At 36.9% G+C, this 15,495-nt stretch overlaps 5 protein-coding genes across 9 annotated transcripts; all 5 read right to left on the bottom strand.

The window, feature by feature from the left end:
- Positions 1 to 833: 833 nt before the first annotated feature.
- Positions 834 to 2,024, bottom strand: LOC114170048 (inositol polyphosphate multikinase beta-like). The gene is made up of 2 exons (XM_028055528.1): positions 1,808 to 2,024; positions 834 to 1,740 (listed from the first exon to the last, which is right to left on the bottom strand). Exon 2 carries the CDS (start codon positions 1,727 to 1,729, stop codon positions 926 to 928), a length of 804 nt encoding a protein of 267 aa, XP_027911329.1. The 5' UTR covers positions 1,730 to 1,740; positions 1,808 to 2,024; the 3' UTR covers positions 834 to 925.
- Positions 2,025 to 2,751: 727 nt separating this feature from the next.
- On the bottom strand, positions 2,752 to 6,314 carry LOC114170047 (quinone oxidoreductase-like). Of its 2 annotated transcripts, none has more exons than XM_028055526.1 (6): positions 6,163 to 6,314; positions 5,962 to 6,079; positions 5,745 to 5,886; positions 4,790 to 5,016; positions 4,128 to 4,385; positions 2,752 to 3,204 (listed from the first exon to the last, which is right to left on the bottom strand). In XM_028055526.1, the coding sequence occupies exons 2-6, from the start codon at positions 6,001 to 6,003 to the stop codon at positions 2,899 to 2,901; spliced, it is 975 nt and encodes a 324-aa protein (XP_027911327.1). In that variant the 5' UTR covers positions 6,004 to 6,079; positions 6,163 to 6,314; the 3' UTR covers positions 2,752 to 2,898. The 2 variants fall into 2 exon arrangements, with proteins under 2 accessions (XP_027911327.1, XP_027911328.1); XM_028055527.1 differs by having other exon boundaries at positions 5,962 to 6,047; positions 6,163 to 6,278.
- A 658-nt stretch (positions 6,315 to 6,972) lies between these two features.
- On the bottom strand, positions 6,973 to 10,066 carry LOC114168221 (quinone oxidoreductase 1-like). The gene is made up of 5 exons (XM_028052966.1): positions 9,831 to 10,066; positions 9,608 to 9,749; positions 8,975 to 9,201; positions 8,327 to 8,584; positions 6,973 to 7,554 (listed from the first exon to the last, which is right to left on the bottom strand). Exons 1-5 carry the CDS (start codon positions 10,002 to 10,004, stop codon positions 7,249 to 7,251), a joined length of 1,107 nt encoding a protein of 368 aa, XP_027908767.1. The 5' UTR covers positions 10,005 to 10,066; the 3' UTR covers positions 6,973 to 7,248.
- An 850-nt stretch (positions 10,067 to 10,916) lies between these two features.
- Positions 10,917 to 15,396, bottom strand: LOC114168220 (protein FAR-RED IMPAIRED RESPONSE 1-like). Of its 4 annotated transcripts, XM_028052963.1 has the most exons (8): positions 14,841 to 15,389; positions 13,417 to 14,762; positions 13,198 to 13,254; positions 13,036 to 13,104; positions 12,870 to 12,938; positions 12,684 to 12,755; positions 12,517 to 12,585; positions 10,917 to 11,244 (listed from the first exon to the last, which is right to left on the bottom strand). In XM_028052963.1, the coding sequence occupies exons 2-8, from the start codon at positions 14,248 to 14,250 to the stop codon at positions 11,158 to 11,160; spliced, it is 1,257 nt and encodes a 418-aa protein (XP_027908764.1). In that variant the 5' UTR covers positions 14,251 to 14,762; positions 14,841 to 15,389; the 3' UTR covers positions 10,917 to 11,157. The 4 variants fall into 4 exon arrangements, with proteins under 4 accessions (XP_027908764.1, XP_027908765.1, XP_027908763.1 ...); XM_028052964.1 differs by having other exon boundaries at positions 12,517 to 12,579; positions 13,417 to 15,396; XM_028052962.1 differs by having other exon boundaries at positions 13,417 to 15,389.
- On the bottom strand, positions 14,266 to 15,224 carry LOC114169363 (protein FAR-RED IMPAIRED RESPONSE 1-like). Its single transcript, XM_028054502.1, has 2 exons — positions 14,367 to 15,224; positions 14,266 to 14,283 (listed from the first exon to the last, which is right to left on the bottom strand). Exons 1-2 carry the CDS (start codon positions 15,222 to 15,224, stop codon positions 14,266 to 14,268), a joined length of 876 nt encoding a protein of 291 aa, XP_027910303.1.
- Positions 15,397 to 15,495: the final 99 nt, after the last annotated feature.

The following is a 15,495-nucleotide window of genomic DNA, read 5'->3' as shown; positions in this document are numbered from 1 at the left end:
TCCCTAAAACACCACTCAGATGTTACAAAATAAGGATCAAAACACTATCTTCCATGATTAAGCCTAAAAAGAACTTAACTCCATGTGACCTTCCATTAAAACAAGGAAAAGTCAAATATATAAGATGGTATTGAGAGATATGAATGAAATTTTATACTGGTTTTTAATGCAGTTGATGCAGAAAGTGGTGATGTCAAGTCCTTTGTGTGAAAAAGTTTTGATGATAACACTCTGCCAAGAAACAAATTGCAAGTCTTTGGAGATTAAGTTACTATTGTTTCAATTACCAATCTGAAGTATGCAAGCTCCAATAGAATCAACTTACTTGAAGAAAATATGATTACAAACAGACTAGACTAAACCTGATTTAGAAGATAAAAAAAGGAGTAGGATTATAAATTTTGTGGTCAGAACATGAATTTGGTAGCAGTAAGAAGATGCAAACTAAACAATAAACGAGATAATATATCTGCATCGTTCAAAAGCTAAAAAAGTGTAACATCAGAAGCAACAAGCTCATAACAATCAGAGCAAGCCAAATATCAGACGATTCATGCACTTGCAATATTCAAAAACAACCAGAAAAAGCATAAATTTAAAAGCAATATTCTTGAAATCTTTCATCACTTACAAGAGAGTATGGTCTCAGAAATCTATATTACATCAAATACCAAGAATTCAGGTCCAAATTTTGAAAAGGCAGAAGGTATCAAACAAGTTTATTCAATGGTGGATCAATCAGTGAACTAGAGTTGTTTCATAGTCTGAACAATTGCATTACCTGGAAATCTGAACAATTGAATGGAACATAATACAAGCAAAATTGTCTGATGTGATGATGACAGAAGGAGTCAAATGAGTCATTATTATCTGATAATATTTTTGAACAAGAGTGTGAGAAAAACAGAGAAAAAGAAATCAGGACTCAGTGAGGAAGAGCTTGAAGGATGTCCCTGATGAAGTTGATGAAGGAACAGAGGCCACCCAAGAAGTTATGATCAATCACACCATTCCCTGAAACTACATGAGCAAAGTCAACGAGTTTGACCAAAGGCTTGGTGTTCCCCTTCTCCTTCTCATACACCACCAGAACAGAACACGAATAGAAATGATACAGAGTCTGAACCTCAAACCACGCCTTCAGCTCCACCAGCCGCTCCAAGACGGCGCCCAAAACCTCCGCCGCAAAGTCGCAATCAGGGTCGGAACGGGAATCGTCGGAGTTGGAGGAGGAGACGAATTTGCGGAGGACCACGGCGACGCCCTCGGCGGAGAGGGTCTGTAGGAAGGTTCTGGACGGTTCCCAGGAGGAGAGGGAGTCCTTGACGCCGGTGATTCGGAAGCCGAGGGGGACGGTGGAGGTGGTTCTGTCTTTTTTGAGACATTTAGCGATGTAGTCTTCGGAGTGATCGAGGTGCCATGTTCGGGAGCCGATTTTGACGTCCATGACGGAGGGTTTGGTGTAGGGCGCGATGAGGTCCTGGAGGAGGAGGTGGGTGTGGGGGCCGGAGCCGTCGGAGGCGGGGACGACGGCGGTGCCGTGGAATGCCGGGAAGAAGGGGCGGATGGAGGCGGGGACGGCGAGGGTGGTGTAGAAGGAGAGCTCGGCGGCGCCCCTGTCGTTGTCCTGCAGTGGCTTGTAGAACTTTCCAGAATCGTCCACCAGCGGACCCAGAATGCCGTTCTTCGCCATGTGACCCGCCACCTGGTGCTCCGGCACTTTCAGCATTTTTCACGATTCTGAAACAGAGAAAAGGGTGTGTGAGGAAGAAAGCGCACACCACAAAGACAAGGAAACAAAGACAACCATTTATATTGTCTTGATACACTTCAGATCCGAAGATGTACGTAACTTCACCATTATATATATAATAGTTTATGATTTAAGATCCGAATCAATTCTTTAGCTTTACTCCATCTAATCATCTAATCACATTTTTTTGGATTGGTTCAGAGTGAAAGACAAAAAGTTCTGATTTTTTTGTTTTGGTTTGCAATGAATGTCACATGACGTAAAGGACAACACTGTCACCATTCATATGAGTTTCATTAATTCTGCGAAAACAAACCTACATGTCACATTCAAACGAGGGAAAAGGAGGTTAAAAAAAACAGCTTTTCCTAATTTGTTTTTCTAATTATAATTGGTAATTATTTCGAGAAGAGTTAACGCATAGCAACACAGTTTTTTGGTCCACTTGCTTAGCTTCCTTTGTCTTTTTTCATGTTGCTTCTATTGATTGAGAAACTCGTGTTATGGAAATGCATGAGCCACAGGCAGAGAAACCTTCTTGGAATTCTATCGGAACCGGTACCTAAAGTTGAAACCGATGACTCTGGAATGGATGGTGAGGATAGTGATAGTGATGATGAAGATGAAGGTGTTGCTCAGGGTTAAGGAAAAAGTTATTTTCACATTATTATTTCTAAATAACTACTATTTGATACCAACTTTTTCTAATAAAATATTATTTAAATAAAATATTAATTTATATGAGTCTCAAATGAAAGTATTGGTGTCAAACTACCTCTGATTAATTACCTCTGATTAATTACAGTTACGGAAGGTTGCACACCAAGGATGTATCAACCGTATACGCTCCATGCCACAAAATCTCAATATATGTGCAGTTGGGCTGATACTGGTCATGTACAGGTTAGACTTTTAAAGATTTGGTTTTCTAATTTGTCATAAATTTCAAGAAAACGTTTCCTTGTGTTTTTGGAATTAAAAATTAGGGCAAATTCATGTGATTTGGCAATGTTCATTATGTTATGTGATAAAATGAATGAAAGTAAAACTGCTATGTAATGGAAAAGTGTTGTTTCATAGTCATATCGACTTTGTTTTAAGACAGTGTAATGCTAAATGTTCACGAAATGACTCGTGGCTAAGGCTTAGGGTAGCAACACAACAGATCCTGTGGTCTTCCGATTCTGCAGGTCTTCATGTGCTCTTGCTGCCTCAGACAAGGGATAGGTGTCAGTAGTCCGCACCTTTAAGACACCAGAAGCAACCTTGGCAAACAACTCTTCTGCAGCCTCCAAGAGCTCATCCCGAGTGACGTTGTAATGTTTTAAGGTGGGTCTTGTAAGGAACAAGGACTTTGTAGCCAGGGAAGATAATGGAACTGGATCAGGTGTGCCTGATGACTGCCCAAAACTTACCATGTAACCTCGAAGCTTCAAACAAGCCAAAGATCCCTGTACAAATCACAGTATGCATAGTTAAGAGCTGTGCTGATAATATTCCTAAAATTGTGAAATGATAGCATACAAACATTAATGAAACACAGGGAACCAAAGTTCAGCTTGCTGAAAATCTATATCGACTAGAGATAAGACTAATATATGTATGTGCAAACCTCAAAATTCACCTTACAAGTCAATTTTGTAAGGTTGAATTAGACTTAAAATCCACTTCCTAACATAGTATCAGAGTCATGAGTTAGAACTTATCCTAGCAAAGTTTGTTATTTCTTGAATTTATTGTTCCATTCGTTATTAGGTCACTTATTAATGTCTAGTCTCACTCTACAATATATATGTGAGTGCAAACCTCGCTTTACAACAAGCTACAGAGAATGGTATATATTGTCTTAATCAACAGACAGTTATCTGAGAACTTTAGGGCTCTATTCTACTAATTAAACCCAGTGGCCTATGAACCTTTTCCCTCTGAGTTTTCTGTTTTTGACTAATAATATTGATAGACAAGAATATTCACTTTGACATCATCCCGTGTCTCGCAAGCTCAAGATGTAGCACTACGATTTCATTTCTAAGTAAGAAAATTATCTAGTTCTGAGCTTTTAACAGGGTGTATGAATTCACTTGTAGATTTAAAACAACTATAAATTTAGTGTTCATCATCTAGGATCTGGTTGGTGTTTGTTGATGTTTTAGTTTCCTAAGTACTGATCAACATAGTATCAACTGAATCATAAATCTACGTGCATTCTTTTGGACACCCTAATTATGGATCAAGAATCACAATACAAGTAAAAAGCTACTTATGGATACCACCAAGGAAGACACAACATTGTTATTATTGTTTTCACTCAGTGCACCCAACAACTCGATTTTTAAATTCCACTTAGGCATAATATAGAACATGACAAGTATACCTCAAATGTATCTTTTCCCACAGAATCATAGACTACTTCAACTCCATTGCCTGATGTAATTTCGTTGACACGAGCAACGAAATCTTCTTTTGTATAGATTATTACATGATGACATCCATCCTCCTTGGCTTGAGCAGCCTTCATTTCATTGGATACAGTTCCGATAACGGTTGCACCAAGAGAATTTGCCCATTGGCACAATAAGGATCCTACTCCACCAGCTGCTGCATGTACAAGAATTGTGTGACCAGGTTCAACCTGCAAAACAATAGATATCTTGTGTATGTCATCATGTTGAGCCAAGATTATGGGAAATAGATTGACTATACGATGAAACATATTTGGTTAATGTTCTAGTCAGCTATGATAACAACAAATGTCAAATATTTGCCAGCTGCAACTATGTTTTCTGGTGCTGAACCCGGGACATCACATGCATGAATGAGGCAATCACAGATTCACCCTAAGTGAGGAATATCTTAGCTCATTAAATCCTGTATTTGACTTGATAACTTTATTCTCCTCCTTAAGGTGAAATTTCATTTTGAACATTTCTTGAGCTTTGACATCATTGAATAGAATTCCTTTTTCTAAGAAAATACAGTAATGAATGTTGGTAAAAACAGTAAAAGATCCTTCAGCAAGCATAGAAATACACACACCTTGAAACATTGTTGAAGCAAATAACGAGTTGTCAAGCCCTTGGACATGATGGATGCCCCAACAATTGGGTCAATTGAGGGAGGGAGGGGAACTAGATCTTTTGCAAGAAGAATGTGCTCTTCAGCATATGAGCCCAGTGGTTGACACGAATAAGCTACAGTTTCTCCAACTTGTATGTCAGAGACTCCAACACCCACAGCAGTGACCACCCCAACACCCTCCACACCTACCATACCAATTTATCACAAAAAGTAAAGCTTCATATTCTATTTTTCTTTTCCAGGCTTAATTACCCTTTTAGTCATTCAGGTTTTCATTATACCAATTGGGTCTTCAAGTGTTGCAATATGAAGCCTGGATATGGACACGGAGATATGACTAAATTGAAAAAATATAGGACATGGGACACGGCGTGCATATATACAAATTAATTTCAAACTGTCAACTAACAAATACTAATACAAAAATGAATCTAATTTATCTTTCTAATATCCAATAAATGAAAATAGTGATTATATAAGATTTGTTCCTTACTTTTATAATCATAATAGTATAATAAGTTTACAAGTTTATAGATTTTTTAGAAAATTATTGAATTCGTAATGATTAATATTATGTTCGAGCTATATGTCAAAATCATGTTAAAACAAAAAATTGTCTTTCAAACTGGACAGTTTACCGATATGAGGATCGTACGTGTGTTGGACAAACATCATTGCAAGTGTGTGATCAGTCTACAAGTTCTAATTCTACTAATTGGGTCATTCAAGTATCTCAATTGAAGAGATTAAAATTACACAATTGCAACATATAGTAGACCAATTAGCTCAATGGAAATCTGGGAATTAAATCCACACATTTGTGATGAATAACTAAGAGAACCAAATGACACAACTGACAGTACAATACAATTACAATATTAATAAAAGTTTGGTAATGGTAATGCAGAGAAACCTGGAGTGTAGGGTAAAGAAGGAACTTTGTAAACTCCTGTGCGAAAATAGATATCAATGAAATTAATCCCAACAGCTTTGTTCCTCAGACGAACCTCGCCTTCTTTTGGGTCTCCGATTTCCACATCTTCCCACTTCAGAACCTGAGGTGTTGAATTCCACAATTCAGTGTTGAATTACAATAGAAGTGAGAGTGAAAGAGAAATGAAGAAAGAGACCTGAGGGTCACCGAGTTGGTGAACTCTGATAGCTTTCACCATGTTTGAAGTTGCCGATGATTTTGAAGCTCTGGTTTGTTGTAAATCTGCTTAAAGCTAAAGAAGATTAACAGAGGAACTGCACTGTATTGTGTTAGTGTATACTACCATTAAGTTCAAAGGGAAAAGGATATATATAATAAAGAAAATGATAATTATTACCATAAGAAAAACAACTTCATGTTTTAGAAAATTTGGTACCCAAATGAATGATACAGATTCCACAATCATTGGTTCTATAGTCAAACAATAATTGAATCCTAAGTTTTAATCTTTTTCTGAAATTTTTATGATTTGTTTTTGTTCAGCTTTTTGCTTTTTGAGGTTGTTGTGGTCCATTTGTTATGGTGGCCGGCTGAAGAGTACAAAAAGGATAAATATATCAAAATAAAATTGTCTGGAAGCGACATATATTTGATTATTATTCATTAAAATAATCTTTTTCCTTTATGTAAAAAGAATAAACTTTGGTTGAAGTTTCTGCAATTTTTTTAGTTTAAGTCTTTTAAACAAAAGTTACGTGACTATTTTAAATATTAGAATGTTTTCAGGTGACCTATTTCAACATTGAAAACATCATTTTTCTTTTTGTTAAAAAGTAAAAGTTTCACCCTTTTATTTGTTGATTGAATTGTTCTCACATTCATTTTGTTAAAAAGTAAAAGATCAAATCATAATTTTGAAATTTCTATTTTTTTTTCTTCTTCTATGTTTTTAGTCTTCCTAGTTTAAAAATCCGCAATTTTGATTAAACCATTAGCTCACAGTTTATTTTGATCCAATCGAACTTTACCTTGATATATCCATTTAAAATATATTTTATAAACAATTTAATTAATTAAAAATAAACAACGTATGTCAATAAAAAATCAGATTAAAATTATGGATATTTTAAATAACAATAACTAAAATCATTAGAAAAAAAAGAACAAAATCATAGATAACTAATTAAAAAGCACCAAAGTCATAATCTAACCAAACACTTACATTTAGCTTTGTTATTTTCTTCATTGCAGTTGGATTATAAAAGGGGAGGCAAAACTAGCAAATCTCTATGTTCAAAGCAAGATAACACGAGAAGAGTACTCTATAGCCAAAATAAAGTTATCAAAGAAATCACTATTATTTAAGTACACCGACCTGTGGTGAATAACACACACTAGCATAGAATTCATAGTCTATAGTTCTTTTCAAGATGAATCACACAAGGATTTGGTGTATAACACCTCTACACAGAACACGAGAGTGTCATGGTATCAACACAATAGATCCTGAAGTCTTCCGATTCTCCAAGTCTTCGTGTGCTTTTGCAGCCTCAGACAATGGATACGTATGATTAACACGAACCTTCAAGACACCAGAAGCAACATTAGCAAACAACTCTCCTGCAGCCTCCAATAACTCATCCCGAGTGACAACATATTGCATTAGGCTGGGCCTTGTCAAGAACAGGGATTTTGCAGCCAGAGATGATAATGGAACTGGATCAGGTGAACCTGATGACTGTCCAAAACTTACCATGTAGCCCCTAAGCTTCAAGCATGCCAAAGATCCCTGCACAAATCATCACACACCTCAGCATATATATGCATGCCTTGTTAATGACTCCTTGTTAATGAGAAACCAAACACTAATAGAATGCAACATAACATTATGAATTCTAAATTAGAAAAAGGTTTAATGTAGAGAAATTCATTAAGATGTATGAATTCAGATGTAGGTGGGGAATGGTAATCATCATATCTAGGACTTAGTTGGTGTTTAGTTCTAATTGGTTATTAACATAGGATCGTCTGAATTATAAATTATAAATCTAATCACATACCTACAAACCAAATTATTATCATAGAAGGAACCTGTAAAGGATTAGAAAATAAGCAAATTCTAATGGATACATCCATGCAATAATTTAGCTTAATAACTTTTTAGTGCTCGTGGTATACACCCTATTATCCTGAAAAATCAGTGATTTTGCTTTTGGTCCTCGTTATTTGGTTGTACTCCCTGTAATATTTGATACACGTTGAATTAATGCTTGTAAAATAGAAAAAAGTGAAGTATTAATTTAGGGACTAAATCAATATAACGCAGCATATACTTCGGACTAATTCAGCTAGATATTATAGGAATTAATATCAAACAAAGACCAAAAGCCAAAGTGATTGAAACCAATAGTAATTTTATGCAGGGATTAAAACCAAGAAGGACATATATTACAAGGACTAACATGCAATCTAATCCTAATCATTCTAGTTTTCCACTCAATTATCAAGTCTCTAATTTTGAAATTTAATTTGGGTGTAGCATAGAATAGAATAGGTACTACCTCAAAGGTATCCTTTCCTACAGAATCATAGACTACTTCGACTCCATTGCCTGACGTAATCTCATTGACGCGAGCAACAAAATCCTCTTCTTTATAGATTATAACATGATGACACCCATCTTCCTTGGCTTGCGCTGCCTTCTCTTTATTTGACACAGTTCCTATAACAGTTGCACCAAGAGCATTTGCCCACTGGCACAATAAGGATCCAACTCCACCAGCTGCTGCATGGACAAGAATTGTATGACCAGGTTCAACCTGTAAAGTGATATGTACATAAACTCTGTTAATGATCATGCTAGGGGCAAATTAAGAGAAAATGTATTTATTTCAAGACAAAGCGTGAATTCATCAGTTAATATACTATAGTCCACAGTTGGAAACAGCAGATACAGAAGGAGTAGGCCATAAAGCAACAAGTAAGCCCAACCAAGCTCATCAAAACGGGGACCAGGTATATGAACTAACAAAGAACTAAATTGAAAAGCTAATTAGTAGAGATTCTCAATAACTACAACTGACTAATATTCTGAGTCCTAAACTCATCTGCTAAATATACTAATGAATTTAGATTAGTACGATAAGAAAACTAAGAGATAAAAGTAAAATAGCTTCAGCTACAAGGACTATAACATCATAGAAAATGACCTTAAAACAGCGCCGAACCAAAAAGTGTGTTGTCATGCCCTTCAGCATGATGGATGCTGCAATAGGTGGGTCAATCGATGAAGGGACAGGGACTACTTTATTTGCAGGAAGTATCTGCTCTTCAGCATATGAGCCCATTGGTTGACCTGCATAAGCCACAAGATCTCCAACCTGCCTACCAGTGAGTCCAGCACCCACAGCTGTCACAACCCCAACAGCTTCCATACCTACCACGTAAAAAGGGGCAATGAATTCAATACATGATAACTTGGGAATTTGTGTCTCTCCATTCTCAACAATTGTAATCACTATTAATAAGTGAACTTTAACTTTAACTCAGTTTTACAAGATTGGTAATCACTTAACTCAATCTTACACAACTGGTTTCTAAGATTTTTGTACCCAGTTATATAAACTCACCTTATCTCTAATTAATGGGTGATTTCCAAAACAAACACATTAAAGAAAGAAAAAGTAAAACAGTAAAATAATGAGAAGAGGATAACATTGACACCCACAATGCAACTAGTTATATACACACACATACATCTACATACTAAACTCACATCACACAAGAAAATAAATAAATAAATTGTAGTTGTTGTTTATTGAGAATGAAGACAGGGAAAGAACCTGGAGTGAAGGGAAAAGAGGGGGGTTTGTAAACTCCTTTACGAAAGTAGACATCAATAAAATTGACTCCAACGGCTTTGTTCCTGACGCGAACCTCCCCTTCTTTGGGCTCTCCGATTTCCACGTCCTCCCACTTCAGAACCTGCGACGACGCGATGTCACTCATCAATTCAATTAACATCACCGAATTCAGAAAAAACGAAAATTTATGCGTAATATTTACCTGAGGGCCTCCCTGTTCGTGAACCCTGATTGCTTTCACCATGTCTGTTGTTGTTGATGATGAAAACGAAGCCTTGATTGTGAGCGAAGAAGAAGAAGAAGAAGAGAGTGCAGAACGAGTGAACAGATGAAAGAGAGGAGGATTGTTGGCTCCCAGTAACCTTAAAAGTGACATTTGATTTCGATTGTTTGATTGTTTTTTTTTTTTCCTCAACAAGGGGCGGTGAGGATTTGCTTGGACTAAGGTCCCAAATAGTTAACTAACTTTTTTCAAACAAAATAATGAACAGTTGTTTTTTTTTAATAATAATAAAATAATCTTGAGATAAAATTAGTTTTGACTGCATGTAATTGGCAAAAATTTTTTGGTGCAAATATTTAGTAAAATTATCGGAATAGACAAATTTAAAATTAATTAAGAAAGTGTGTATGTCGTGACAATAGTTTAAAGTTGTGTCCAAAATCTATACGATTTTAGTTTAAAATATTTTAAAATCTATACGATTTTAAAATATTTTAGTTGTGTCCATAATTTTTAAATCTACTTATTTCTGTAGTTTTTCATAATATATTTCGAGTTTGCAACTTCTGTCACACGTTGAGATGGTAAAAAGAAAATCATCAAACTGTTTGACGTGGTATTTTTGGTAGATAAACTACGATAACGTGGTTCATTGTTGGTTTTACAGAAATTCCATTATGCTTTTCTACAACTCTAGCTCGAGAGAATCATTTTCAGGGACGAAAGAGAATTCATCAAAACTCTCGACATTTATGTTGAGCACTGTCACCGTCTTAGAATGTCAAAATCACTTGTCGAGAAAAAAATACATTGGTATCAAGCGAGTAGATAAAAATTGGTTTATTCCAACCTTAACGTAAAGTTGTATGCAAATAAATAACACATCAAAACTTGATAAATTTACAAATTCCTATTCACCTTCTCTGAAGAATAAGAAGAGATTGAATAAAGAGGAAATCAGTAACTTTACTTAATTATGCATAAGCTGAGGCATGAGTTGGTAACACTTATAAGATAAGATACTATTAGCCTGCTTTTGATCAGGTGAATTTAAGAAATTGTTACTAAATGAAACCAGCTGCTTCAATATATAGAAGGGACAGTGCCAGAATGATATGCTATAGTACTGCATCATGATTTATTTCCACTAGTTAAGAAACAAAGTCCTACGTCTCTGCTAAAAGGGCAGGAATTAATCAAGGCTCATCAAAAAGACTTATGACTTTCTAATATATACATAACGTTAACCGAAACATTTACATGCTGATATACAAGTATGAAACACAATGTCAGCCTAAAACCTAACTTACTGAGACTGGTGCCTTGAATTTAGTTGTTTTACCTTTACCTCCATCCCATGCAGTTGTGAGGATGACCCTTCATCGGGTTGACCCTACAAGAAAGTGAAATTTAAGGAATGAGAGAAGGGCTGAGAATATGTGTGTGTGTGTGTGTATATATATATATATCACGAGTGCAACTCTGCTGCCACATTTGGTAAAACTATCTTAAACATAAAAAAACTTTGGGTTATGTGTTGTCTAAAATGTAACTGTTCCTTGTAATGCCCTACAGCCATCAAACTAAATACAGAAAATATTATAATTTAAATTTGGTCAACTTTGGAAAAAGATCAAGGTATTTCTGAGATAAATCAGCCAAGAAAATGTAAGACATTTTTGTATTTTCCTCTTTCTATGAAGAGACATACAAAAGCAGTACCATGACAGGTCATGTCATAATTTCAGGATTAACTTCAGGAATCATAAATGTGTTGAAAATTTTAATATCGAAATCTTTCAATTATAACTTCTCTCCTTTTCTTTCCATTTTTGATAGAGTCCAATAATGTTAGTTAACCATAAAACCGATCCCACCAAGAGTGATAAATCTTGCTTGGTTAGCGGTTCTTATAGTTCATTCCATACTAATCATGGATGCAAAAACACAAACTATAGGGAGTAATAGATGACTAGATAGTCATTTAGTCCATAAAATATTAGGAGCCAGCCACTCATTTTAGTTCTTGAAAAAACTGAAATTGCTCATGATATCCCAGAAAGTTAAATCTATCAGTCAGTTTCATCACTACTTCACCTTATGTCAGTTAACACTAACGGGAATACATGTGATACATAATGCGCAAAGTTGAATTCACATGTGGCTTTGAAACAACATCATGTGAAATTACAAAATGTAGCAGATCATTCATGAGATTCACCAAGAAATGTGAAACTTTGTCCACACTAGCTGAGTACTTAGAAGGTCCTCTCTAATCCATTTTCTTAACTTTTAGTTTCGCACAATGTTTTTTTACTTAATTCACTGATTCCTTTGTATTGAAATTTGAAATTCTCCATTACAAAGCTTCGTGTTTCATTGAGCAGAGGGAAGAAGCAAACCGAAAAGAATGTGTGAAATGGGTAAAGGAGTACAGGCAGAAGTTGGAAGCTGCTTTGTTCAATATGTGCATAAAATATGGAACTTAACATGCCACACATCCACTTCATTGGTGTTAATTTAACAGACAAACTCAAATGACAAACACATTGATATTTCAAGGACCTCATGAGCATTTTCAGTCTTTCAAGGACTAAAATAACGAATTCCTTACCTTTTAAAAATTACTATTTACTCAACAGTAAAAGTATAGTAGAGTTCATACCATCGCATGCACCCTTTGTGGGGCCATGTAACAGGGATCATGGATGGATGCAATTGAGTTCAACTGTCCCTAAATCAAGATTCAACCCAAAACTAGATGTTATAAATCTAAAATCCCAAACTACTGAAAATATTAGAAAAAACCAAAGAGTAGACATTATTTATTACCGGGTCTTGGATGCCATGCTGGTTGCAGTGATAATCATTACGAATAGCAGATACCGAATTCAATTGATGGCACTTCAACAAATTAAGGAGAGCAAATTATTCTTTGAAGTAACAGGAAGCAGATTACAACTGGGTAACTGCTACATCATATTGAATTTCAAATTTCTAAATTTAGAGACCAACTACCATTCCAAAATCAATCCGCTGAGTAGCAAAATAGCCATCCAGATTCTGAGCCCTGGAGTTTAGCCGCTCCTGTAACAGAGTTTGTTAAATTGGCTGAAATTTCAGGATCCACACGCACTCTTTTGTTTGGCACAATGTAAGAAGTAGAAATGGGAAAATGTCATACCATCTTTTGAATGCTATGCTGTGATTTATGTGAACAAGGAAGACCAGCTGCTTGTGCATTGGGGTTTTCCTATAACAAATACAGACCATAAGATATTTTTCTATGATGAAATATCACAATCAGTAATGAATCTGACATGTACTTCAAACAAGAAGCACCAACCACTTGCTGCCAGCTAGAATCGACTCCCATAGCAATGGTATCTGGTTCAGGGCTTACCTATTAAGCATCACTACATAAGAGGGGCACACAAAGGCTATCTGATTATGGAAACGGAGTCTGTAACATTAGCATTATGTCTGACATGACAAAATAACCTTTCTTTTTCTTAGAGTACCATTCTTTTTGTTAGTAATGATCAGCAGTATTACTTAGACTTACCTCTTGAGAACCAAAACATGGAAGGTTCGGTTCTCTGACTCTCTGAATTGAACCATTCAGGTTCTCACACTTTCTCAGAGCTTCTTCCAACGCCTTTACAGCAGCAATGTAAGTCTCGTAGGATAAAGATCCTTCATCACCCAATCCAAAAGCTCGTTGACATAAATTACTATAGCGCTCAGCCCTAGAGTCAGAGACAACGACATCTGCCACAGACAGATCTCTTTTCTTGGCATCTTTTGTCCAGCGTTTTAATATATACCGAGGAGGGATGCTATGTACACCAGAAATCTGTAGCACAATCATTACATGCCTACAAAGATAGCCATTGAACTCAATTGAATAGCAAGAGCATGATGCTTCTGAAGTCGATTCATTCCACGTCACAACAAAATCTTGATTGTCCTCGAAATCCCGAACCTTAAACATTTTCATTGCCCCATCTTCGCTCTCTTTCCTTGGATGACAAGCAACAGCTCCCAAAACCTCACCCTGGAACTTTTTAAACACCGCATTGGTGTACAACTCCACCATTTGTTTCCCAAAAGGGGATGGAGATTTCAACACTGGCATTCTACACAGAGTTTCAAAATCCGCCTTGGCTTCCTCCTCACACTTATCCCTCAACACCACTCTGTACTGCTCCAGAAACTCTTTCAGAGTAGTTTTCCTCTGCACATATTTATCAAACATACAGTTCATGGCTTCTGATCTCTGCACAGTCGACATTCCTGCTAAAATCCTGCCATTCATAAACGCAGGTACCCACCGTTTCCGATCCTCAAAAATCTCACACAACCAACTCTCATCACCCATGTCAAACCTCTCAACCATCTCCCCCACCTCTTCTCAAACTGCTCCTTTGTCCTAGACCTCAAAACACAATTACTAAACCCACTCATAAACTCACCACCGTGCCCATGAATCCGGCGACCGAGCTTCTCCGGAACCTTACTCAACACATGCCACAGACAAAAGCAATGACAAGACTCAGGAACCACTTGAGCAACCGCTCTCTTCAGCACTTCATCACAGTCAGTGAGCATCACCTTTGGAGCACGTCCTCCCATTGCCCTCAACCAATTCCTCATCAGCCACACATACGTGGATTCAGACCCATCAGACACAAACGCCAATCCCAGCAACAAAAACTGAAGATGGTGATTCACACCAACAAACGGAACAAAGGGCAATCTACACTCGTTTTTAACGTGAGTGGTGTCCAAAAGCACCACATCGCTAAAGTGTCTGTAATCAAGCCTAGCCTTAGCGTCCACCCAGAAAACACTCCTCAACCGCTGTTCCTCGTTAAAATCGACCGCGAAAAAGAAATTAGGGTTTTCATTCTGCATAGACATGAAAGCGTTGAGCAAAAATTGAAGGTCACCTTGGGCGAAAGGTAAGTGTTGCAGTGTTTTTTTAACCTTGAGTTTCCTTGAAGGACTTGCGTTGTTGTTAACATTATTATTGGGTTTAGGGTTACTGTGAATGGGGGAAATTTGGTGGTTATGGTGTTTGATGAAAGAAGAGATGATCCATGTACCGTGGGGTGTTCGTTTCACGTGCATGGAGGCCTTGCAATCGGTTTTGGCCCGGGCAGGGGCCCGTTTGGGCTTGTGGCTTGGTGGGGCGCCGTAGCGAGTGCAGGCGAATTTGGCGTCGATGAAGTTGCCGGAGATCCGGGATCGGCGGCTGGCTTTGATTATGGCGGAGAAACCCACAGATTTCGCGTGGGCTTGGTAGAATGCGAAAGCTTCCTCCTTCGAATTAAACTCAGGCCCGGGCCCAGCCGCGGGCTCCGCCTCCATTTTAGTCGGCGATTGTGAGATGGGAAGTTCAAAGTAATACAATTGGTGGGAAACAAACAAACCAAAAATCTCTTCTTTTCGCTTCCTTTGGTATTTTCTTCCACTTAAATAAGCATTCTTTGTTTTTTGCATCCTTGGAAAAATAAATAAGAATGTTGTGGCATAACATGTTCCTTTTTACTAGATTTACAAAATTAAGTTAACATGTACATACAAAGTCTTTGAAAAAATGTTCTGAACCTTTCTTTCTCTAAGTACATTGTCGAAAAGC

The sequence above is a fragment of the Vigna unguiculata genome, chromosome 11 (assembly GCF_004118075.2).
Source record: "Vigna unguiculata cultivar IT97K-499-35 chromosome 11, ASM411807v1, whole genome shotgun sequence".
Taxonomy (NCBI): domain Eukaryota; kingdom Viridiplantae; phylum Streptophyta; class Magnoliopsida; order Fabales; family Fabaceae; genus Vigna; species Vigna unguiculata.
Note: the sequence above shows the minus strand (reverse complement) of the source record. Positions and strands in the feature narration are given on the sequence as shown.

Coding starts and splice junctions, on each gene's coding strand:
- LOC114170047 (XM_028055526.1), bottom strand. CDS start 6,003: ATGGTGAAAGCTATCAGAGTTCACCAACTCGGTGACCCTCAG. Junction 5,017..5,744: donor TTCTTTACCCTACACTCCAG/GTTTCTCTGCAT, acceptor TTGGTATGGTAG/GTGTGGAGGGTGTTGGGGTG. Junction 4,386..4,789: donor TGCTTCAACAATGTTTCAAG/GTGTGTGTATTT, acceptor ATTGTTTTGCAG/GTTGAACCTGGTCACACAAT.
- LOC114170048 (XM_028055528.1), bottom strand. CDS start 1,729: ATGCTGAAAGTGCCGGAGCACCAGGTGGCGGGTCACATGGCGAAGAAC.
- LOC114169363 (XM_028054502.1), bottom strand. CDS start 15,224: ATGGAGGCGGAGCCCGCGGCTGGGCCCGGGCCTGAGTTTAATTCGAAG.
- LOC114168220 (XM_028052962.1), bottom strand. CDS start 14,250: ATGGTTGAGAGGTTTGACATGGGTGATGAGAGTTGGTTGTGTGAGATT. Junction 12,939..13,035: donor AGCATAGCATTCAAAAGATG/GTATGACATTTT, acceptor ACTCTGTTACAG/GAGCGGCTAAACTCCAGGGC. Junction 11,245..12,516: donor CACAAAGGGTGCATGCGATG/GTATGAACTCTA, acceptor ACTTTCTTGTAG/GGTCAACCCGATGAAGGGTC.
- LOC114168221 (XM_028052966.1), bottom strand. CDS start 10,004: ATGTCACTTTTAAGGTTACTGGGAGCCAACAATCCTCCTCTCTTTCAT. Junction 9,202..9,607: donor CTCTTTTCCCTTCACTCCAG/GTTCTTTCCCTG, acceptor TTTACGTGGTAG/GTATGGAAGCTGTTGGGGTT. Junction 8,585..8,974: donor TGGTTCGGCGCTGTTTTAAG/GTCATTTTCTAT, acceptor ATCACTTTACAG/GTTGAACCTGGTCATACAAT.